General features: G+C 39.4%; 1 protein-coding gene across 6 annotated transcripts in view; it reads left to right on the top strand.

Annotated features, from left to right (window-relative positions):
- Positions 1-25,378, top strand: part of PRKCD (protein kinase C delta) — a 124,949-nt gene that overhangs the window by 70,152 nt on the left and 29,419 nt on the right. For all 6 annotated transcript variants that reach the window (XM_038410242.2, XM_038410238.2, XM_038410244.2 and 3 more), the window contains 2 exons: positions 4,582-4,781; positions 11,514-11,574. In XM_038410242.2, coding sequence (XP_038266170.1) covers positions 4,582-4,781; positions 11,514-11,574 — 261 coding nt within the window. The remainder of the gene's footprint in view (positions 1-4,581; positions 4,782-11,513; positions 11,575-25,378) is intronic.

Here is a 25,378-nt window from a genome sequence, read left to right as displayed (position 1 = left end):
ATATTTGTGTGTGTCTGTGTGTACAAATATACACAGCTCTGTAAATATCAACCCTAAATACATCTCTCAATGTTTATGAGGATCAGTATGACATAAGCTTTTAGTAGAGACCTCATTTGATGGTCTTTGCTTTCATAGTATTTGTGCAATGTGATGGGTGTGGTGGGTTTGTCAAGCCAATCAGAAGTTACTGTTACAGAACAATGAACCCTTTTGTCAGTTGGCATTGAGCGGTTCTCAGGGTCGCAGACAGTAAGGTGACTCAAACAAGATACAGGAACCTCCCTTTGAAAATCCTGTTTTAATGGGGTTGAAAAAAGAGGCTTGAAGTGGGGGTTGAGAGCCTCCTGTCAGGTGGGTGCAAACCTGCACACCCTCTCTTCATGGTGTACCCCCCCCACCCCACGTCACCTGTAGCCCTTGTCAGGTGGGTCTTCAGTGGCTCAGCCCTCCAGCCAAGTCACACAGAGTCAATATGCATGAACGCAAAAACACCTTCTGGGATAAAAGGTCCAACAGTCCAAAAGGACTACTGAGGAAAGGGAGAGAAAGCAAGTGCAGTCTTAGCTTTCCTTTCCCCTCCCAGCCTCTTTCTCCTTTTGGAGTGGTGGTGGATGGGGCCTTTGCAGTGGGAGAAAGAAGCTGCCCTGACGTAGCCCTCCTTTTCAGTTTTCCTGGGTTTGTCCTGTGGACCTTGAGAGTGTCATGAATAATTCTGTTTGGACTTAACGTTACTGTGTCCTTAGTAGGGAAAAGATCATCCCCTGGGACAAATGTAGAAACACTAGGAAAAGTAAATTTGCATGGGGTTTGGGATTAAGATTATCAAACATTAAAAAATTATTTTAAAGAGATCCTTGTAAATAGACAAAATAGGAAAGGACTGAAAGCGTAGTGACAAAACCTTTCAACATTCTTCTCTACTGCTGTTCTTCAGAGATATTGATATATTAATTTGTAAGCAGGTAACTTGATCAATGAGAAGTCCTGACTAGTATGATTTATTTTAAATAAATAAATAAGAAGCAGCATGGCTTGATGGAATGTTTTCCAGCAACTCTGGCTGTTCCTTCAGCCTTGAACATTTTTGAAGAATAGGTACATGTGTAAAATACGTATTTCTAAGTGGAAACTTGTTTAAAGTTTACATGCTGATTTCCACAGGAAATGGATCTCTGCTAGTGTTTAATAGATTTCTGTTTAGTTAAAAGGTTTCTAGAAGCCTGGGAACCTTTTTTGTTCTGAGGAATGCTTTCCCCATGAGCAATGCTGTAACTTCTGTAACTCTGCAGTAATAGAGCACTTTTTAATAGGACTTATAAGATCCATATAACAGACCTGAAAAAACAGGGATGGGTGCTGTCAAGGTTCCTTCCGCACTCTGAACTCTACAGTACAGATGTGGGGACCTGTATGAAAGACCCCCTAAGCTTATTCTTACCAGCTTAGGTTAAAAACTTCCTCAAGGTACAAACTTTGCCTTGTCCTTGAATCCTATGCTGCCACCACTAAGCATGTTAAACAAAGAACAGGGAAAGAGCCCACTTGGAGATGTCTTCCCCCCCCCCCCCTAAATATTCCCTCAAGCCCTACACCCCCTTTCCTGGGGAAGGCTTGATAAAAATCCTCACCAATTTGCATAGGAGAACACAGACCCAAACCCTTGGATCTTAAGAACAATGAAAAAACAATCAGGATCTTAGAAGAAGAATTTTAATTAAAGAAAAAGTAAAAGAATCACCTCTGTAAAATCAGGATGGTAAATATCTTACAGGGTAATCAGATTCAAAACATAGAGAATCCCTCTAGGCAAAACCTTAAGTTACAAAAAGACACAGAAACAGGAATTTACATTCCATTCAGCACAGCTTATTTACCAGCCATTTAAACAAAAGGAAATCTAACGCATTTCTAGCTAGATTACTTACTAACTGAACAGAAGTTCTGAAGAGCATTCCTGACCTGGTCCCTGCAAAATCATCACACAGACAGACAGATCCTTTGTTTTCCCCCTACCTCCAGTTTTGAAAGTAACTTGTCTCCTTATTGGTCGTTTTGGTCAGGTGCCAGCGAGGTTATCCTAGCTTCTTACCCCTTTACAGGTGAAAGGGTTTTGCCTCTGGCCAGGAGGGATTGTATAGTTCTGTATACAGAAAGGTAGTTACCCTTCTCTTTATATTTATGACAGGTGCATATATTTCTCTTTATATTGAATCATAGAATATCAGGGTTGGAAGGGACCTCAGGAGGTCATCTAGTCCAACCCCTGCTCAAAGCAGGACTAGTCCCCAACTAAATCATCCCAGGCAGGACTTTGTCAAGCCTGACCTTAAAAACTTCAAAGGAAGGAGATTCTACCACCTCCCTAGGTAATGCGTTCCAGTGCTTCACCACCTGGCTAATGAAAAAGGTTTTCCTAATATCCAACCTAAACCTCCCCCACTGCGACTTAAGATCATTACTCCTTGTTCTGTCATCTGCTACCACTGAGAACAGTCTAGATCTATCCTCTTCAGAACCCCCTTTCAGGTAGTTGAAAGCAGCTATCAAATCCCCCCCTTATTCTTCTCTTCCGCAGATTAAAGAATCCCAGTTTCCTCAGCCTCTCCTCATAAATCATGTGTTCCAGTCCCCTAATCATTTTTCTTGCTCTCCACTGAATGCTTTCCAATTTTTTCACATCCTTTTTGTATTGTGGGGCCCAAAACTGGACACAGTACTCCAGATGAGGCCTCAACAATGTTGAATAGAGGGGAACAATCACATCTCTCGATCTGCTGGAAATGTCCCTACTTGCACAGCCCAAAATTCCATTGGCCGCCTTGGCAACAAGGGCACGCTTTTGACTCATATCCAGCTTCTTGTCCACTGTAACCCCTAGGGGGTTGAAGGGTCTCTCCATTAATGTACTTTTTCTGATGTTCCAGGGGCAACATTCTGTAGTACTGTGCTTTCTGATGACCGCATTCAGTTTTTAACAATCAGATGACTAGGCCGGTCTACTGGATGTTCCTTGTAGAAGACCTGGTCTTGATGGCCAGTTTCTTATTGCCCAGTGCAGCAGAAACTTCAAGCAATGATGATAGCATGCTTATCCCATAGACTTTGGAGAGTGTCTTATGATTCAACAGAAACTCGTACAACCATGTATATCGCCTGTTAGTCATTCCTATCTTTTGTTTGAAAGATGATAGTGATGTTGGAGAAGAAAAACATGGGTATGAGAAGATCCTTTAGGATTATAATAAAAGTTCTGTCTAACTTAGGGCTTTCTATAGTTACTCTCGCCATCTGTTTATCTAAAAACCTTCATAGTAGCTATAGAGAGTGCAGAGTTCTGGAAGGAACTTTTGATTAATTGAAACCTTTGCTATGATTAGCTGTCTACAAGACTCTTTGAATTCCAGGTAAAAGCTTTTGAATACAAGTAAAGGGAGAAAAAACAGAAGGTCATAATAAAATGCAGGAGATATTCAGGTGGCTGTTTGTGAACATTTTGAGAATGCCTTTTGGCAAGCAGACTTAAGCTTACTTGTCAAAGCTGTAATTTGTAATGCTGTTCTTGGCAGGCATTCCCTAATAAAGAAATACTAAGGTGTTATTCTTTACTGCTGTTTGGACAGCTCATCACAATGAGCAGAGTGCATCAAACTGACTGTTATTGAATTAATATAAACTTAACTTGGAATTCATGCTTCAGAAAGATGTTTAGATAATAAGGGCCCAATCCTTCCCTCGGATTAAACAGGATTTCTACCAATTACTTTGATGGGAGGAAGATCATGGCCTAACTTCTTTGGGTAGGGGCTGTGCTCTTGTTCTGGTTTGTACACATTAGCACAGGAGAATCCCAGTCGGTGACTAAGGCTTCTCTGCACCATGATAATACAAATAATAATAATTGAAGTCCATGCATGCTGTACAGCAGGAGGGAGGACTTGCAAGACTCTGAAAGCTAGAAATCATGACTGGATCAGACCACAGTACTGTTAAGGGTGACTTTTCCCTATGCTGCTTCTGAACAGAACTGTGAGAAGAATGTCAGAATAGGTTAGGAAACTAGTTAATGAGATTTTTTCAGCTTCAGGCCACCAGTTGGAATTCAAACTAGGCCAGCATTAAACATCTCTTAATTTGTCATCTAGTGGTAGATGCCTGATATGAGAAGCTGGTGATCTAATCCCCATCACACAATATATTAATGCCTTCTGGGCATTTTCAGCAAACAGTCTAAAGACTGAACTGAATGTCCATGGACACTGAACTACTGTCTGATATAGCTCGTCCCTCTAGATCCAAGTTGATGCACGTTAGCACTTTCACTGCTGGTGCCTGTGCTATAACTGATATGTGGATAAACATAATTCTTAAGGATCAGAGAGTTTACCAGTGTTGGAATATTTTGGTGCTTACCTGGGTGGCAACCACAACCTCATGCTTTCTGAGGTTCTCTCCTACTTATGATTTCATAGTGGGGGTCATCTCAATGTTGTTGTTGTTTTTTCATTTAAAGTCAAATCAGATATTGTCCTATGTAGAGCCATCACTTACCACTTACCCCACTTTCTGTGCCATTTTCAGAGAGGGGGAAAACTTTGGTTCAGAGGAAACCCACCATGTACCCAGAATGGAAATCTTCCTTTGATGCCCACATCTATGAAGGGCGTGTCATTCAAATTGTTCTCATGAAGGCAGCAGAAGACCCACTGTCTGAGGTGACCGTAGGGGTATCAGTCTTGGCAGAGAGATGCAAGAAGGGCAACGGCAAAGCAGAGTTCTGGGTAAGTGTGAAGATGAATCCATTCAAAATCACTCATTTATGTTTTTTGTCTTGTTTGATTTCACTCAAGCTGAACAGACATGCCATTTCACTTTTAAAATATGAGTGTTTGCTCCCTTTTGACATGCATGGCAGTCTAAGTAAGACAGTTATTTTAGAATTGCTAATGATGTAAATAATGGAATATCAGTGTCCGTGAAGTTGATAGTAAAATCCTAGGCTTCAGTGTCTGAAAATAATGACCCATATCACACTCAGAATTTATCTTAAAAAGTACCACAGACTGAGTGTGATCAGCATATATGTTAATAGAGTTGGATTATCACAATTAACCTGTATATGATAAAAAGTGAAGCTAATTCTAAGTCTCTTTAATTTTGTATTTTGCTTTTCAAAAATAATTTCTACTTGTGCTGGAACAAGTTGTTTCCTTCCTTCCTGACCCCCTGCAATTCTATCATCCTTTATTGCCCTCATGTCCTGTGACATATGTGAAGAGTTCTGTTTACAAATGCAATTTTGAATGCCTTGTTTCTAAACAAAAGCTCACTTTTGCAGTGATTATCATTTTGTCTCTGCTATTTACATGGCAAATGATTTGTAAACTTGTTAAATAAATTAATTAAATAAAATTAAATAAATAAATAAATTAAATGTTTAAAAACTCTTTGGATTCACTGTCTGATCTTACCCTTGAGTGAAGAGCAGCTGTGTCTTGCGGGATGAGGGTCTTGTTCATCTCAAAAGGTTGAATGTTTTCTCAGTAGTCCTGTGGTCTCCATATATATTATTTTACTAAATGAGTTCTCCCATAAAACCTTAACTCAAGCATAGAAAAATAACAAAGTAGGGGAACCTTGTGTTTAAAATGGCTTCAAGTTAGACAATATAAAATTCATCAAAACTTTTGAAGTTGCTTCATGACATTTAACAAATTTCCTAAGCACAGTTCTGAGTCTGAGTTAATCATTTTGGAAATGATTCTGGGTAGATGCTGAAAACCTCAAGTGACAAAAAGATGGAAACATTCAAAATTATGTTTTCTATAGAAATGGGATCAGAACCCTGGATCTGAACATCCAAAACTCTGGTGAAGTTCAGATCAGAATTTCATTAAGTAAAATCCCAACTATGTCATATTACAAAACTGTTTCCCCTTCTACATTTTCATAGCTTCATACATTTGAAGTGAACAAGGAAATATTTTTAATGCATTTGTGATTTTTCCTTTTTCCTCATTCACTGAGGTAGACCAGACCCTAGTCCCATAATACAGAGTTTATGCATCTATCTCTCAAGGTCAAGATGAGTGAGTGGCATCCAACAGAATTTTTTGGTATTTTGAAGAGCTTGTTCTCATTATGAACAGCAGTGGCATAATCCTTGTTTAAAACATCAGAGGGTCTCCACATATTAAATCAGCTGTTCAGAAATATATGCTTAATAATGCAGAGTCTATAAGCAGAGGGAAATGCTTATGCTTGCCATAATTTGGATGGGAACTCTCCATTTATATGGTTGGGGGCACCCAATTATGATCGTACCCAGTAAGAAAGTATAGATATATATAGTCTCACCCAATATGCATGTACGGGTAGAAGTGGACCTCAGAGAGCTCTACCAGAAGGCTGCTGTGTCTGATAAAACAGGAACCTGTCTCTCTCTGCCTGTGAGAGATAAGATATGTGAGGTAAACTTTTATTGGCCCAATTTTTGGTGGTGGAAGGGACAAGCTTTTATGCTTCACACACCTCTCCTTCAGGTCTGAGGAAGGTAACCAGTTTGTCTAAGCTAATTACAAAGTGGGACAGATAGTTAATAAGGGGTGCACACTTGCTGTAAGAGTCCACTTAAAATGAAGTGGGCAATTAAGGGTTAACAGGCAGTAGAGTGTGTTACAAATTGTGGTAGAGAGCCATAATCATAAGCCAGTGTCTTTAAGTCTGTGGTTTTTAAGTGTCTAGCAGAGTTATGAATTTAAGTTCCAATGCTTGTCTTTTGAAGGTATTACACAGGTTTCGTTTGAGGAAAAGGTCTGAGAGGTCAGTATGTTGCATTGTGAAAAGTGTTTGTCCATGGATGATATTGTTTTTGTCTTTTATCGTTTCTCTGTGTGAGTTTATTCAAGAGCATAGTGATTGTCCGGTTTCATCCACCTAGTTGTTATGGGGGCCTTTGATGCACTGGATGAGGTACACCACAGGTTGCAATAGGTATGTGTGGGGTCCATTGATCTTGAAAGATGTGCTTTGGCATATATTGATCATCATAGCAGTGGAGAGATGTCTACAGGTTTTGTATCTGCTGCTCTGGCAGGCTCTCATGCCACTTTTAGTTAGTGTGTCCTGATCTGCGGGGAGCTTTCTTGTAATGATGACCTTGGTGAGGTTGTTTGAAGTCCAGAAGTGCGGGGAGTGGGATATGGTCCCCATCAGGTATGGGTTGTAATTTGTTTGATGTTACCCCATATGAATTCTAGTGTGAGATGGTAGGTGACAAATAGGGGTTTGCAGTCAATGAGTTTTTGTATTTATTGAAGCAGGTTCTCTCAGGGCATTTGGATGGTCTGTTCCATGATGTGATCTACTTCTCTGGAGAGAAGTGAAGGCAGTTTTAGTGTTCAGTGAAGGCAGTTTTAAGTGCATTTAGTGTATCCCAGACTTCCTCTTTGGAGCAAATTCTGCAGTATCTGAGTGCCTGGCTGTAGATAACTATTTTCTTGGTGCATCTGGGGTGGTTACTGGATCTGTGGAGGAAAGTGTGGTGATCCATGAGTTTCTTGTATATAGTCAATTATAGGGTTCCATTTTTGAACTGATGTTGGTGTCCAGGATGTCAATACTAGTGTGGGAGTGTTCTAGAGCGAGTTTGATGGACGCGTGGTGGTTGTTAGATTTCCATCACAACTTCATGAGGGAGTTTAGGCCCTCTGTCCAGAGGATGAAGAAATCATTAATGTATCTCAGGCATATCTTTGTTTTTGTGGTGTGTTTTTCCAGAAATTCTTCCTTGAGATGGCCGTTGAAGAGGTTCACAGATTGGGGAGCCATCCTAATACCCATGGCTGTTCCCGTGGTTTGGACAAACTGTTGTTAAATGTAAAGGATGAAATGGATGAGTTTGGTGATTGTTGGTTGAGTGTGGATTTCTGAGCATTGTACATTATCTTTTAAGTATTTAAGGCAGGCAGTGATACTGGCATGGTGAGCGATACTGGTGTATAGGGAGATGACATCTATGGTGGCAAGGATGGTGTTCTGTGGGAGGTTGATGGAGTTTCTGGAGGAAGTTGATAGTGTCTTGGAGGAAGCTGGCCTTTTGTGTGGTGAGTGGTTTGAGGATGGTTTTGTGTATCCTGATATTCCTTCAGTAAGAGCGTCATTGCGAGATATAGGTCTGCCTGGTTTCCCTTGTTTGTGTTTCTTGGGACCGCAAGTAGAACGTTCCTTAGGTGGATCATGGGGGATGAGATGGTAGTTTTTCTGAGAGATGTTTGGAGAAAGATTTGATGGTGTCTTTAAATTCCTGTGTAAATTGTGGTGTGGGGTGGTCTTTGAGTTCTTTACAGAAGGTGGGGTCAGAGTGTCTGTTGGCCTCATTGGCATAGCCATCTGATTAAGGACTACAATGGTGCCCAATTTGTGTGCTGATTAGATCACTATCTGCTGGTTGAATTTCAGGGATGGTATAGCTGTTCTTTGAGTGGTGGAGAGATGGTGATGAATGTGATGTTCTGTTGAGGATTTCAGTCTATTTTTTTTGTTCCTGAAGCAGTCAATGTAATGATTCAGTCTGTGCTTTCATCCGCTGTGGGAGGGTCCAGTCAGATTATTTTTTTTTTTTTTTTGACTGTCTCTGGAGATGTGGTAGTTGTTGAGGGGTGTTGTCTTTGTTCTGAAAGAACTCCTTGAGGCAGAGCCGGCAGAGGAATGTCTCTAGTTCTCCACATGTTAGTATGGTATCAGTTCAGAAGAAGTTCAGTTCCTTGGAGAATATGGATAGTTCAGTTCCAGTTCAGGGTAGTCTTGATAGATTGATAATGTGGGGGTAGAGTGTGGTATCCATGTGGCAGGTCTCTGCCTTTCACAACATGTTGTTCTGATGTTTAAAGCTTGCATCAAAGCAGCTAGGTTTTCCCAGAACTCAAAAACTCAAGGAGTGAGCGTACCACTGGGTGTCTTTTGGGGGACGACGACAAACAAGTGCCATCTTGCGCTGTGAGTTCCAGAGCCCTCCTGCCAGTGCATGGCAGGATGGCTCAGGACAGTTGGTGGAGAACAATAGTGTGGTGTGTTCTTGTTGCTGCTCTGAAGAGGAGTGAGTGATGTGCATCATTTCTTAGTTTGTGCAACACACTGCAGTATATGCGCTTAAAGGCAGAGGGTTGGGAAGGTGGTCTGCTTACATCCATAAGCAACAAACCATTCCCCCTTTGGGAAGCAGGTGTGGTGGCTTCATGGGCCCCTCTTAGCCCTTTCTGAACGCTATTTATATAGGCCCAGAGGGTTGTTACGTGTATCTGTTGGGTACAGGAAGGCTTTTTGCAGCTTTTACAAGTATGTTTCTGTAGGACAGAGCAGGATTTGGCTCTCAGCAGATTCCAGTCAGTGTGGCAACAAGTATTTTAACTGCACCCAATAATACAGGCACAGCAAAATCTAAATGGTGCAACACAGGATATTTCACCACCAGATGAAGCTTGATTATATTGCTCCACTAATGTTCTGAAAATGGATGCTGCTGCACTCAGCGGCCTCTCCTCACCTTGCTGAAGGAGAGAGGGAGAGCCTTAACCATTAGGTTATTCCCCCAACCCAGACTGACCATCCAGAAAAACAGTAGAGGCCACTGAAGAGCAATGAAAAGGAAAATGACATTCCTGACCATGTCTTCGTGTGTGTTTGCACTGTACCGAGCACTGTTCAGGCCCTGATATTGGTTGTGGATTTTGGACATTACCATACTATAAGTAGTAATAAATAATAACATGGGAAATGGGGTGAGGGGAGAGAGAGAGAGAGAGAGAGAGTATCTAGAATGTGAGTCCAAGATGGCATGTCAATCCGTTGATGCAAGATGCACAGTGCTACACACCCAATATGGTAGCAGTATGCACTTTAAACTTAGAGGTATAGAAGATAATGGGCCAAACAGGTTTTAGAGGACAATTTTATTAAAACATGCTTAATTTTAATTTCATTTACATGTATTGCTGGGATACAATATTAAAGGATTTGTTCACCCTTTGTATTCCAATGTAACATTTTCAAACTTTGCACAGTGACCTTGGGTTCCCTGCAGTTCTTCAGACATGCATGTTTTGTTTTTTGGAAGTTAAAAATTAAAAAAAAAAAGGGTGAATTTGAGCGCAGGTGAATGGTGCTTTATAGACAGCATTGTAGACTGAAGTCCTCTATTACCATGCAACAGGTACAGTGCAGGCAGCCGCTGTGCAAGCTTCCTCCATGTTGTTGCTTCAATCCTGACCTGAAGGGACCATATCTAGGGACGAGAAGGTAGTTCAGTCTCCACAGATCTGTCTTAGGTCTGCCTGCAGAGACTGCTAACTAATAGGAGTTCCGTGTGAATCCTTGTCCACCACTAACTTTACATAGACCACCAAACATTCATCACATGGTAATGACTTTTGGTCATTAACAACCATTGTCTGACTTCAACCAATGACCTAGGGATGAAAAACTCTGTTCTCCCACTACATTTCCTTCTACCATCCAGCTCCCTAGTGATCCTTATGTGGTGCCTGGCCCTGATATAACAGAGGAGAAAGTCAGAAATGCAATCCAGGAAATGAAGAGTGGTAAAATAGTGGGACCTGATGAAGTGATGGTGAGCTTGATGAAAGTCTTGGGCAAGATAGAGATAAAATGGATGAACAGAGTGGCTAAAATCATATGGCAAGACAAGAGAATTCCTGAAGACAGGTGCCAGGCTATGCTGGTCCTAATACATAAGAAGGGAAGCATCCATTAACATAGAAACTGTTGACGTATAAAGCTGTTGTTGCATGGGATGAAGATACTGGAAGGTATCCTGGACGCGAGGGATAGGAGAATGATGGAACCCCTCATTGAACAAAAAAAGTTCAGCTTTAGGAAAGAACGAGGTACCATCTTTGTAATTCAGCAAGGGATAGAAAAGCAGTTAGAGTACCAACAGGATGGGCTTTTATTGACCCAGAAGAATGCTCACACCAGCCTTAGGTTTAATAACTATGGTGCATGCTCTGTATAGATGACTTAAGAGTGATCTGAACATGTTTTGGAAAAACAAGTCTCTGAAGTTTGTCGCATTGCGCCAGGAGTTGACCCTAACTCCTCTGCTGTTTATCATATTGGTGGCCTATGTCAGCAGGAAGATCAGTGTAAATCAAAATTAAGAAAATAAAAAAGTAACCACTCAGTGAGTTGTCTTGATTACAGCAGAAACAAAATAAAAAAATTTAACAACACTTTGACCATATTGCATGGTCTGGCTGACACTGGTACATCAAAGCAATGAAAGAGGCAAGAAGAGATAAAAAGAAATAAAGTTGGCATTGTCACTGCAATGAAATACAAGAGGTATGAAGAAATATCCCTGTTTCCAAAGACATTATCCTGTAATTTTATTTAAATGACACTTTCTAATTCTATTGAGAAATATCAATTAAACTAAATTACTGCAATTATCTTATCAACCCAATAATTCACTGTTAGTATCTTTCCTCTCACAGCTTGACTTACAACCTCAAGGGAAGGTATTGATGGCTGTGCAATATCTTCTAGAAGATGCAGGTAAAGTAAACTTTTTATTTTTGTCAAGTACCAACATTTGTAACATTTTTCTTATATTGTTTTCTACAAATGAAATTACATTATGGAAAGTGCATTCTTCCATAAAAATTGTACTCTGTAATATCTAATGTATGAAGTTATGCCTTTGTAATTCCATCACTTTATGCAAGACCAGTCTTGGGTGCATATCTAATGTATCTATCTCAGATACTTATATAGCCTCCACTGCTGTAGCATTTAAGCACCTCACAATCTTTAATGTATCTTGGCTGACAACACCCCTGTGAGGTAAGGAAGTGCTATTCTCTCCATTTTATAGTCGGGGAGTTGAAGTACAGAGAGGTTAAGTGACTTGTCCACAGTCACACAGGAAGTTTGTGGTGGAACAAGAAATTGAACACTCATCTTCCAAGTCCCAGTCTAGTGTCCTAACCACTGAAGCTAAAAACCGTATGACTGAATGAAATAATTGAATGTGTGTCAGCATCTGAATAAAGTCAGTGCTGCACCATTTTATTTTAAATGCTGTAAATTTTGTATATATTGTATGGAGGAAAACTAGGAGTCATGGGATACAATTAAGAAAGGGGACATTTAAGCTAAATAATGGGGAAAATGTCTTGACAGGCTGTAGAATAACTTCCTAGAAGAAATGGTAGAAACCCCATCTGAGTTTTAAACTAAGACTGAACAGTGGGCTTTTAAGTATACTTAGGGAACAGTCCTGCACTATCAGAGATGAGCTGAATTACCTACCAGTGACAGCTCTCGTCTGTCTCTGTCTTCTATGGTTTTATACTGTGTATCCAGTAAATTAGAAGCCATAGCACTATGACCCACTCTGTCTCCAAAATAATTGTGCCTATTCGGAGATGGCAAAAAGATTCATGTCATGGTTGGAATGAAACTCTGCTTGTTTCATTTCTATCCACACACTTAAGACTAGAAGAGTTTAATATAGTTTGAATTTCATTTCAAAATATTTGCACAACACTATTTAGGACCCTTTTACCTCCAGATCATCAGTTCATATCCAGTCTAGTTTGGAAATGCTTTGTCACCTCCTGTTTGTTTAACCTATACAAACTGAGCTGATGGACTCAGCCCAGATCTGTTGCTATTAGACAAGTGTTGACATTTAAAAAATCAGTCCCCTAGTTAGCAGTAATGCTTGTTGGCATTTCCAACAGAGGAACAAAGAACTAAATGGACTATAAAGACTGGGTTGAAATACATTCATGGGGGAATGATGGGGCAGGAAGATTGTACTCTTGTTACATGTGGTGTAACTATTCTATGGATAAGACATGCAAGCTTCTTTCTCCAGGGCTCCCCATCTGACAGTTCTCCCTGCACTTGTGATGCTATGCGCTCCCTGCCTGTGGCCCCATAAAATCCAAATATCTCTTTATCAACTTCCTCCTGGAACTGGAAGAGGAATCTGAACTGGAGGGTGGGTGGTATCTCTACAAGTGTTGGATCTTTTTCTGGTCTCTCAACAATGCATTCATTCAGCCAGAGTTCTTCCAGGCAGCATTCACTGACTTCTTGGACCATTCATATAAATGGGGATTGTCTAGAGTTCTCCATCTCTGAATCCTTTGTTTCGACACCATACCTGCACCCTTATCTCTGTTTTTTTCATTCTTTGTCCCCCATACTTAGTTAATTCCTGGGCTGTGTAGCCCCACCCTTACTTGAGGGATAGGACTTTTGTTCTTTGGTGGGCTCCACCTACTTACCCAAGATTCAAATAGGCTGACACCTTTGACAAGCACTACATTTGCACAGAAAAAAAAAAATAAAGAAAAAAAGTATTTTTAGTGGAAAAGAATCTGCTGCAGGTAATCCTTTTATATTCTAGTTATACATAAAGGATATTTAAAAAGAATGTGAAGGAAATGGGAGTTAAAAACATCAAGCTAAAAATGATTCTGTTGTAATGAAACTCTTCAACATGAAGTCCTATTGCACTACATATACCATCTGTGTGAAACCTACCGTATGATTACTAAAGATAAAATGTGGTGTGATATGTGTAATCAGAGTTCTCATTTGGACATACCATTAATGATTGTTCTCTTAAGTAACAAACTTTGTAAAGCAACAAAATTTGTGTGAATCTGAAGACTTATTAACAGAAATCTCTCTTTAAAATCTGAATGTGTTAAATATAGTGGTCAGCACTATTCCAGTCTGGGTTCAAACTGGCATCAGGGAAGTGAGTTAGGAAACATTTATCTTGGTCCCCACGTACCGCTGGTTCACATACAAGATTGCTGCAGATTAGAGATTAGTACTATGACCGCATATGTATTGACAAACACAGGGATAATGCATAGAAATCTGATTGTCAAAAGCTTGCAAAGTTCTGGGCTGAGAGTGAGCAAAGTGAACTTTTCTAAATATGTTTTGATGGTTCATTTAACAAGACTGAGGCCTGTCTTTGTCTCACTAAGGAGTAGGAAATATAGTCATAGTTTGCACTGTAAATACCATAAATTTTGCAAATTATCACACACAAGCCTATAGTCTTTTCTCAAAGATGTACTGTAGTAGCGAGGCGCTGTTATGAAAATTCTAATATACTACACAGCATGCTAGCATGCTATGAGAATTATTATAAATAATTAACACTAAATGTAATGTGATGTAATATCCTTGTGCTTTTTCGCCTACTTCTTTGTTAAATCATAAGTCTCTCAGTTGTTGTGAATTCATGAAATCATCCTATAATTAACACTGAGAGAGTGTTAATCTATAGCGTTGTTAAACCTTTGGATAAAGTCAGTACCCAAGACAGTTTGCTCTTCAATCTCATCAATCTAAATCTAAATTCTAAAGCTTTCTTTCTCTTTTTGTCCTTCGTTTTGTAATCAGGCAAGTTTGGCAGTTACAGTAAAACAAAAAAAGATATTAGGAATGGCCATTTTGTGTGTTGTATCTAGGGAGTGTTACATATTTTTCAGCATTAATCTTGCCTTTATTATTGCTGACATGACTTCTAACTGAGAAATTAAAAAGGAACATTAGAAAACTAGGGAGAGCAGAGTGCTAATATTCTTATACTATAGGGGAAAGGCTTGTAGGGGGAAACTGATTTTCCCTGAGGCTTTCTATTTTTTCAGTTTACACCAGAAAACTAAGGGTAAGATTTGTAAAAGTACTTAGCTGTACAAGTCCCCTTGCAAGACTTGTGCTCCTAAGTCACTTAAGTGTCTCCAAAAATTTCACCTTGTTTCTTATACTGTATAGGGCTTTGTTTTAATAAAATAAATATTATTCCACTAACATAACATATTAGGTGTTTGCTTAATGACAGTTAGAAATACACTTAGAAGTTGAGACCAATTAACACTCTACAGGGCAGACACTGCTATGTATTAGACCTCTTCAGTATCTAAGGGTATCTCTACACTACCTGCCGCATCAGCGGGCAGCGATCAATTTATCACATCTAGTCTAGACACGATAAATCGACCCCTGAGTGCTCTCCCGTCCACTCATGTACTCCACTGCCGCGAGAGGCGCAGGCGGAGTCGACGGGGGAGCGGCAGCAGTCGACTTACCGCGGTGAAAACACCATGGTAAATCAATCTAAAACTTAGATCGATATCCTCCCCCACCCCACCCCGCCAGTGTAGACCAGGGCTAAGAAGGAAAATGCGGAAGCTGTTCGGAGGGAGAAGATAGAAGGCTGGAGCTCATGAGAGAACTGGCAAAGGAAGAAAAGCTGACAGCTCAGTACCTTTCGGGGAGGTTTTTAGAGTCAGGTAAGAAAACTGTAGGGAGTAGAGTGGAAAGTTAGGCACCCATGATCTATATATCACGGAAAGTTGAAATGTTTAAATCTAGGACAAACTAATACAATCATTGCCTGTCATGTTGCGCATGCACTAGGCTGTTTGACCAGTTTGAGAGTGCTGGCAAAACAGCATCTTATTTTGGATGCTTCCCTGGCTATAAGTATATGCCCAGAATGGGAACAGCTTTTATAAAGATAAGAAAAATCATGTGAAATTAATAATTATTGACCATTTTAGATGTAGACCAGAAGGCCCTGAGCTGTGGTAATTGGCCTCCTGAATTATTCAGTCCTATGGTCTCCTATCGCTAACCGTAAAATATAGGTGCAAATGCCAACTATCCCTTGTGCCCCCACATATCAAAACAACAACAAAACAACAATAAATCCCTAAAACCTCTAGTGAGACAGGAATGTATCTTAATAGTATCATCAGTTTATAGTGCTTAATTTGAACAACTGCAGAAGTTTCTTTTAAATGTTTCTCACTCATGTAAATGGAATAATACTGATGACTTGTCAACATGGAAAATTATTCCAGAATAGCTATTCCTGATTAACTTCATGTGTGGATGCTCTTAGTCTTGAATAAGAATGTTTTACTCCAAATTACCTTATTCCACATATGAAGTTAATCAGGAATAGTTAATCCACTTTCAGTTCACACCCTTCTGTATTCTGTATAAACTGTAATGTGTAGGCAAACCCTAAAAAAGGATACGATTTACTGTCAGTAAAGCAGAAGGTTGCTGTGCTCTGAAGTTACCTTGGTGCAGTGCATGAGAGTTGTTCAATACTTTTTCAGGATTGCTTCTTCAGGTACTTTTGAGGGTGTTGACCAAGAATATGCACCCTGCCAAAAAGGCCAAAATTAGAATGAAAATTGCAGAACCATAATTTCAGAAAGACTAACATTTAAATATTTGAAATCTGAGAGCAGATGGCTTTGCACAATAAGAACTATGGCTAAATGCTGATCTTTACTTTTCATATTGGCACTGCAACCATTGCCTAACAATAAAAGCCTAAAAAATGATAAACCCATTGTTTCATGTTCTCTGTGTGTGTATATCAATCTCCCCTCTGTTTTTTCCACCAAATGCATCTGATGAAGTGAGCTGTAGCTCACGAAAGCTTATGCTCTAATAAATTAGTTAGTCTCTAAGGTGCCACAAGTACTCCTTTTCTTTTTGCGAATACAGACTAACATGGCTGCTACTCTGAAACCTGAGATTACATTCTGTGCAGACAAGGTTTTGTTTTTATCTCGCAGGCTTATATATTTCCATGAAAAATCTCCTAAATTTATTTGCTGATTTTTCTAAAATATTATAAAACAAAATTATTTTAGAGCTAGTATTTCAGGTTTCTGACTATTTATTTTAGGATATTGCTGATATTATTAATGACATTTTACCTTAACATGTTACCTTGCTTTTGAGGTTTTCAAAACACTTTGCAAATGTGTGTAATTATCCCCATTTTCAAGATGAGGAAAATGAGACCATGACTTGCCCAAGGAAATGCATCAAACCAGTCTACCTGATTCCCAGTTTCTTGTTTTAATTATTAGACACACACTATTGTCTCCTTGACAATACTACCTTTCCTTACTTCTGTCCGAAATGTTTGTTTATATGGTGTGTCATGTTTAACCCCCCTTCTGGGATGCCACCTGATATACTTGGATTTCACTGAGCCTGCATGCTCCACTAACCTGGGCTCCCTCTCCGTTTTGCTGAATTACGCTCTCTGGCCTCTGGCAGCACACACACACACAGGTTGGGATGCACCAGCTGTAGAATCACATAGAGTCTGCAAACAGCTGTCTATGAGAAGACTCTCAGCTAGAAAATCACCCAGCACTCAAGTGCAACTCCTCTCTGGAAAATACATCCAAAATAATATTGTTTTGTGCTGTAGAGAAATCTATACAACATAAGCTCATAAATTCGCCCCCTCCCTCAATGTGGAGGAAGATATGCACAATTTCTTGCTGCTCCCCTCAGTTAGAAATTGCACAAACTGGTGTAATAATAAACAAAACAGTTTTATTAACTAAAAAGGCAGATTTTAAGTGATTATAAGGGATAACAAACAGAACAAAGCATATTACCAAGCAAATAAAACAAAACACGCATACTAAGCTTAAGACCTTACAGAGACTGGTTTCCAGAAGTAATTTCTCACCCTAAATATTGTTTTAGGCAAGTTTCAGAGTTTCTGTAGCTTAGAGATCCAGTTATTTCTCTTTACAGACTAGACTTCTGTCTTAGTCTGAACTCAGTCCTTGCTCTTTCTTCAGCTTAGTTCCTTTGTCTCTTCAAGTACTTTCAGCAGTCTTTTTTTCTTGGGCAGGAAGGCAATGGAGAAGATTCCTGTTTGCCTTATTCCCCAGCCTTAAATAAGATTTACATAAGGTGTGGGAATCTTTTGTTTCCCAGTCTTGACCTCCCTCCATCTAGTAATTTTCCACTAAAAGTCCAAGATGGTGTTTAGTACCAGGTGACAGGACCACTTGTCCTAGTAGTGTCACAGCTAGGATCCTTCTCAGGAAGGAGAGAGATTAGTATCTTCAAAAACTTATTGTTTCTTCCTAATGGCCCATCAAGGCTGATGACCTATTATCTGGAGGGTGTCTCCCAAATACACACACAGTTGTAATTATTACATAGTCCGTATTCCTAACTTTAGATACAGAAATGATAAATGCATACAAATTGAATAATCACAGTCAGTAAATTATAACCTTTCCGATGATACCTTACAAGACCCGTCTTGCATAACATACGTCAGTTATGCCATATTCATAACATAAGCATATTTCCATAAAGAATATGGGGTGTAACATCACAGTGTTTAATATTGAACCATCAAATATATTATTAAAAAATAGTTTCTTTGGAATAAATTGCTGTTAAAATGGTAAACAAAGAAGGCTGCCTTGAGATATTGCAATAGCACTTAACTCATGTTCCTTTGTTGCAGATTAGGGTCTGACAGGGAGGCTGCTAGACAATTTGGTGACAGAAGGAGGTCTCCTTCCCAGTCCTTGAAGTTCCTTTCTCAAGGACTCTTTAAAACAGTGGCTACAGAGCCCTGACTTTCAGGTACCAGAACCCAAGGCCCCCCAATTGTCCCGTCCTGAGAATTTTTTCTTGCCTTCCATATTACCTTTCCTTTAAAGAGAGAATGTTGCAGATGGGACTCGGGTGATTTTTTTTCATGCAACAGAAAATGGGAATGGGGAGTAAGGCATGTGACCCCTCACAATGTATAATGTTATGTACTTTCCTCCCCCACCCTCATATTGTGTGATTGGAAATAAAGTGTTGCTCCTGAAAAGCAGCTGCAGCTTAATAGTGTGCAGATGCAATACATTTTATGCCTTGCTTGACCTTGTTTATTCAAATGTAGTTAATGACCTTATCCAGTAGGAAAACCCAGCATCACAGTGCATGGTTTAAGACTGAGCCTCTCGCTCTGTGTGAGAGCAGCTTGGAAGCAGTTGGAATATATTTTTTTGTTTTTGTTTGTTTCTGGACTTTAAATTGCCATGCTGCTCGCTTCAGCTTCAAGGAGAAGGGGTTAGTGAATTATCTTTCTTTTCAGTGTTATCAGTTATATCAGAAAGCATATGCTTCACAAGTTACTTCCAGGACATTAGCTGGTCCTGTTGGGAGGAGGGAATATGAATTGCTCAAAGATGTGTGTATGCTGCTTTAAATGTAATGTGTCCTCTTTGCATGTTGTGTGGAGAGTGTTGAGTAACTGAACATGAGATTTTAAGAGAGGGAGATATAATTTAGCTCATTATTTTTCATGCTAAGAAACAGATTTACAGGTGTTCTGCTAACACCATCTACATGCTGGGTAGGGTTAAATTACAATACAGTACAATCTCTGGTGCGCAAAGCATGTTTGGCATTCTTGTCTCCTTTTAAAAATAATAATAAACCATAATGATGATAAATTAAAAGTCAGAAGATGGCCCTATAATTTGTAAGATGAGAGGGAGAGCAAATGTATCTGTGAACTAGGGGGGAGAATAATATCCCGAAGAGATGCCATATTCAGCATATTGTAATTTGTCTAGTACTAAACAGAATCTTCAGTTCTCTCCCTTAAGTAAATTGATGGTTTAGATACGTGAATATAAATGCACTTCATGAAAATCAAACCTCTTAAAGGTGAGATTTTTTAAAAAATAAAATATTAAATTTATTTTATTCTGTCATAGCCACATATTACACTGTAGACAATAAGCCAGCAATGTACATTATCAGCCAAGTACAATAAACCACAAGGCAGAGGGAACTGAACTTAGTTTTCCCAATGCACAGGAGGTAGATAATGTATTTTCAGATGTTAGGATGGACTGGTTCTCCTTGTGCTTTAAAATAGGGTTCCTGTGTTTACAGACAGCAAGAACTATCAGGCATTTCTGTGCGGACACGTTAACTCTATGAAAACATTTAGGGTGAAATCTTGGCTCCATTGAAGTCAGTGGCAAAATTCCCTTTGAGATCAATGGGATCAGGATTTCACCCTTAGAATTCTCCTCACTTCCTACCCTGTAGCACCTTGCTGTGGCAGTAGGTGGGTGGAGTGGAAAGGTGAAAACTTTAATATTGCAACAGTGTTGTCTCTTGCCATTCAACCATTATTCACACGCAAACCACCATAGCTGGAAATCTTGAGTTCCTCCCTCGCCTTGAATCTGATGTAGGTGGTATGTCAGGCAGAGGAGAATAGCAGGTTGGTGACAGTGGGATTTAGGAATTTCATCCTGCTCCCTTTCAAGTCCATGGAAAAAGTTCTGTTAATTCTAATGGTGAGGATCAAGCACTAAACTACTAAGCTGGTGGGGAAGACATATCATGATGAGAAAAGGACCAGTAGCACCTCTGAAGAATGACCATTAGCTGTAATTTTTTAAATGAGAAGTAACTTGTCTATTTACTCCTTAACTCAGTGTGATCCCGTACCATTTGGGTGTTAAAAACTTGTGCTGGCTGTGGTGTTCAATACATGGGCTGCAGATTTGTCCATTTTAATCTGTCCCCTCCCACCCCTTGTTTAAATGGCAGTTTGCTAAAATACTGGTGTCCTTACTTTGTCTTTTTTCTAAGAGTGCTTCAGCATCCTTAACTTTCACCAAAGTCCAAGACCTTTAGATCACACTCAAAGGTAGATATAAGTGCAGTATTCCTGTGATACTATGCTGCATTATCTGAGTCGAAGCAATGGGATGTCAGCTCAATTCTTGGTATGGAGTTTATTTTATTTATTTACTTACAACTCACACACACACACACACACACACACACACACACACACACGAAGAATGTGTTATCTAGAAGGCAAGGTGCCCTGGCAGTCTAAGAAAACAGCTATTACAACTAACTCCTTCAGTTACCCTTGCAATGGAAGTGCAGAAACTTCTAAATATATCAGTCATGTTAAAAGGTTCTGTGGAAAAAAGAGTATTTGATTAGTTACTCATATAGTTGCATCAGGAGAGGCATTTCCAGTAGGGATAAGGAGGTTTTAGTACCGTTATACAAGGCACTGGTGAGACCTCACCTAGAATACTGTGTGCAGTTCTGGTCTCCCAAGTTTAAAAAGGATGAATTCAAACTGGAGCAGGTACCGAGAAGGGCTACTAGGATGATCCGAGGAATGGAAAACTTGTCTTATGAAAGGAGACTTAAGGAGCTGGGCTTGTTTAGCCTAACTAAAAGAAGGTTGAGGGGAGATATGATTGCTCTCTATAAATATATCAGAGGGATAAATATAGGAGAGGGAGAGGAATTATTTAAGCTCAGCACCAATGTGGACACAAGAACAAATGGGTATAAACTGGCCACCAGGAAGTTTAGACTTGAAATCAGACGAAGGTTTTTAACCATCAGAGGAGTGAAGTTTTGGAATAACCTTCCAAGGGAAGCAGTGGGGGCAAAAGATCTATCTGGTTTTAAGATTCTACTCGATAAGTTTATGGAGGAGATGGTATGATGGGATAATGGGATTTTGGTAGTAATTGATCTTTAAATATTCAGGGTAAATAGGCCAAATCCCCTGAGATGGGATATTAGATGGATGGGATCTGATTTACTATAGAAAATTCTTTCCTGGGTATCTGGCTGGTGAATCTTGCCCATGTGCTCAGGGTTTGGCTGATTGCCATGTTTGGGGTCGGGAGGGAGTTTTCCTCCAGGGCAGATTGGAGAGGCCCTGGAGGTTTTTTTGCCTTCCTTTGTAGCATGGGGCATGGTTGACTGGAGGGAGGCTTCTCTGCTCCCTCGAAGTTTTGAACCATGATTTGAGGACTTCAATAGCTCAGACACGGGTGAGGTTTTTCATAGGAGTGGGTGGGTGACATTCTGTGGCCTGCGCTGTGCAGGAGGTTGGACTAGATGATCAGAGTGGTCCCTTCTGACCTTAGTATCTATGAATCTATATAAAAGGTTTTAACATAACTGCCTAGGGCTGGTGTACATTTAGATTGATTATTATATGCCAGATCACTATAGAGTGGGTACTGCTCATGTCAGCAAACAAATGCATAATTGTATTGGTATTGAAACCTAAAATATGTCATCAAAGCCAAATCCACAAGTACTCTCAGAACAAAGAAGTCGATACAGATAAAATAAACATTAAAATACATAGAACGAGAATATACATGATGGTGAAAAAATAAATATGAACTAAATATACTGTTTTAGGAACAAACATAGTAAACAAAAAACAATTAAAAATAATCAAGAGTAGCAGATGTATATTTAGATTTATTATTTTATTAAAATGTGCAGTTCGGGAAAGTTTTCCCTTTTAAAGTAGTTTTTGTACAGGTAATTCATTCATGTGTGATAGCATGTGCGCCTGTAGCATGCATGCAGACTGTAGGGCCAGGTTGAAGAACTGCTTTCTCTGAGCTGAAAGAAGGCAAGGCAAGGCAAGAAATCTAGTTTGGGGGAAATGAGTATTGCTGTGCAAAGGTTCTAGATAGATGTTTTTATTGAATTTGGCCTGGAGGGCTTTAACATTCAGACAAACCAATGGCAATGCAACAGAATAGTTAAAGGGACACTGTGAACTTCAGCTTTAGTAAGTTTTAAATTGAAGGTGGTATTATTAACATGGGGAAAATGTGTTTGCGATATGTTCTTTTTACATCGGCAGTGCTCCTTTAACTGGTCAGCCATTTAGCACAAAACTGGATTTCACCTATCCATACAAATCCACCACTATGAAACATTCATGGCAAGCTCTCTGTTTTTTTCAAATCCCAGCATTTGCTTTCCCATTGCTAAGCTTTCAAAAAAAACCCAAACCCATATTGTATACTGAATAAATTAATATCTTGAGAGCTCAGCTGTCTGTCTGTCTGTCTCTCTCTCTCTCTCTCTGTGAATATTGGTTTGTTAGCTTCTGGCAAAGATTTTTTCCTTGGGCATTTGGAAATGAATGGGCTGATTGGGCTAAGATAGTGCTCTTGGTATGGGGGTTATTGTCATTGTGGTTAGGTTAATTCTAGTAATATTGTTTGGATAGCTCAATAAAATATATTCTAGATTGTTAAAAGTATGAAATACTACTTGTTTCAGTTACTGTGATTTACCTAGAAGCAGGAATAGGCACTGAAGAATTTAAATAAAAACTGTGTGCTCACATAGATACATTGCTTCTGGCGTGATTGCAGTGTCATGATTAGGGGCTGATTTTATCCCCTAGCTAATGTATAAATGCTGGGAGGAGGTTTAAGATGTATTGAAAGAGCTGGTTTGAGAAAAGGATCTGAATTTAAAGAAGAGAAAAAGAGATATTTGAATAATAAATGATTGTTAAATATTTTTCATATTTTCTCATTATTTACTAGGCAGGAAACATTTAGAAAAGCTAAATGTAATGGTGTGTTCTGGGGCTAAAATGATTCATTACAAATCTAGATAGTAACTACAATTGTTGTGGGGGATTTTCTGACACCAATCAGCAGCATAATTGTTGATTATGCAGTTGGTATGTCACCATTTCTGAGTGTGTTGAGCATGCATAGCATAAGGATCTAGTCTGTGAAAATCCTGCCAATCTCTGTTGCACTTCCCATAACTTCATGCTTTTGGGGAAGGACAGAGTTCCCCATTCTTATGTGTTGCCCCCAGCTATGTGGAATTCTGACTCATTTCCTCAGCCTGCTCCTCCCAGCCACTATTGCTATCTGAATCTCAGCCCACAAATACATTTTTTTTCTTCCCATTTGACCTTACGATAGCTCCACTTTTTGAAGTGGTTTCTGGCAATAAGTACTATGAGGCATTTGTATAAAGAATTGATAGGGACTGTACTGTAATCTTACTGTAATTCACTTTAGATATCACTTTAAAGCCATCTTAGCTTTTCAGATGCAGTCTAGCAACAGCTGCTGTCCAAACATCCCCATTTACTCTGGAGCAGAGGTGAAAATGTTCTTTTCGATAATAGTTTGATATATTGGTTTCGGCCAAAGCAGTGCAGATATGTAATTTAATAAGGCAGTCAGTTGTAGAAGCAGGTTGTTTTGGAATACAGATTTTGATACCGTGTGCAAAGATTCTTAAGATAAAATTGGGATGTGATGGTCAAGGACAGTTACTGTTTTACTAGCTTTAAATTATGCATCCCACTACACTGTATGCATCGACTTCTGAGCTTAGAGGCCAGCCTAATGCTTTTCTTTGGAGTTCATCGTCCGTTTTACCTCAAGTGCAGGGAAACATATTGCGATTTTGTCCCATGTACTAATCAGCAGCTGGCTAGGAATTGTGGGCAACAGTATTAGATTGCTATAGTAACTTCAGCATGAAGAGAATTATTTCCCATTTTCATGGTGAACTCTTCAGTTAGGTTCACAGCTTGCAGGTTTTCCTGAAGCTATATTTTCATTTGACTCCCCACCTGAGAAGCTTTAATTTATTAAATGTTTTCCATCTGCATTGGGCTAAATTATAAAAATGTAGGCCTGAAAAGACTGTTGGGGCACAATTATGCAAAAAACAGCTTTTCCCCTCCTTTGGCTATAATGCTGGTTAAATCACCCTCCCAAACACATCTGTTTTATGCGTCTGATAATCCAAAATATTACTAACATTTGGCAGAATTACTATTATGTTCCTTTCTTCAGCCTATACACTTGCACACATTTTTCAGTGTGTGACTTTTCTGAAGCATTCAAAGATTTGGTGTCTGAATATATCAAAATACTGCTTGCTCAACAGAATTAAGAAGTGGGGTAATATGGCTTGCAAGTGAAATATTGCTGTTGGGGTTAATCTTTGGTTGGCTATCTCAATAAGATAAGTTTGAAACAGCAAAACTGAACTATTTTTAATCTTGTTCCTGAAGCAGAAATGTGATTTACTACATGTATCATTATCATCATCAAAATTAATTAATATTAGAGTATGAGTTCTGGAGTAAGTTCTCCTGTGGGTTAAGATCAAACATCAATAGTTTTAAGCCAATGGCTTCAAAATTTGTCAGGAAATTCTACTTGCCTTTAGCAGCACCAGCCATTGACCTCTTCTCACAGTTAATTGTCTCGTCCTCGCCTGGCCTCCTAAAACTGGGTCTATCCTTTATTCTAAGATTTCATGGATCACGGGTTCTTTCTTCCCATTCCAGTGAAACCAGAAAACCAGTTGAGGATGCTCTTAAATCCTGACGTACGATCGATTGCACACCAAGCTTGGTTGTAGATGTGAATGCAGTTATTAGGCAGGGATGCAGCACCAGGACTCAGGACAGCGACTCTCCCAAGTTCTCTCATTTGTTGTTTCCTTTTTAAGTGTGATGGAGACAGCCATCTGATCTAATGGCAAAAGTAACATCATGCTAGAGGTGAATACATACTTCACCAGTGTTTGAGAAATGTTGTTATAGTTTGGAGTATTTTTCGATTTGTTGTTTTGTCCATGCTGGCTGTAAAATTTTATTTTGCAATAGCTCTGTTTACTC

Source organism: Dermochelys coriacea, chromosome 7, assembly GCF_009764565.3.
Source record: "Dermochelys coriacea isolate rDerCor1 chromosome 7, rDerCor1.pri.v4, whole genome shotgun sequence".
NCBI classification, from domain to species: Eukaryota; Metazoa; Chordata; order Testudines; family Dermochelyidae; genus Dermochelys; species Dermochelys coriacea.
Note: the sequence above shows the minus strand (reverse complement) of the source record. Positions and strands in the feature narration are given on the sequence as shown.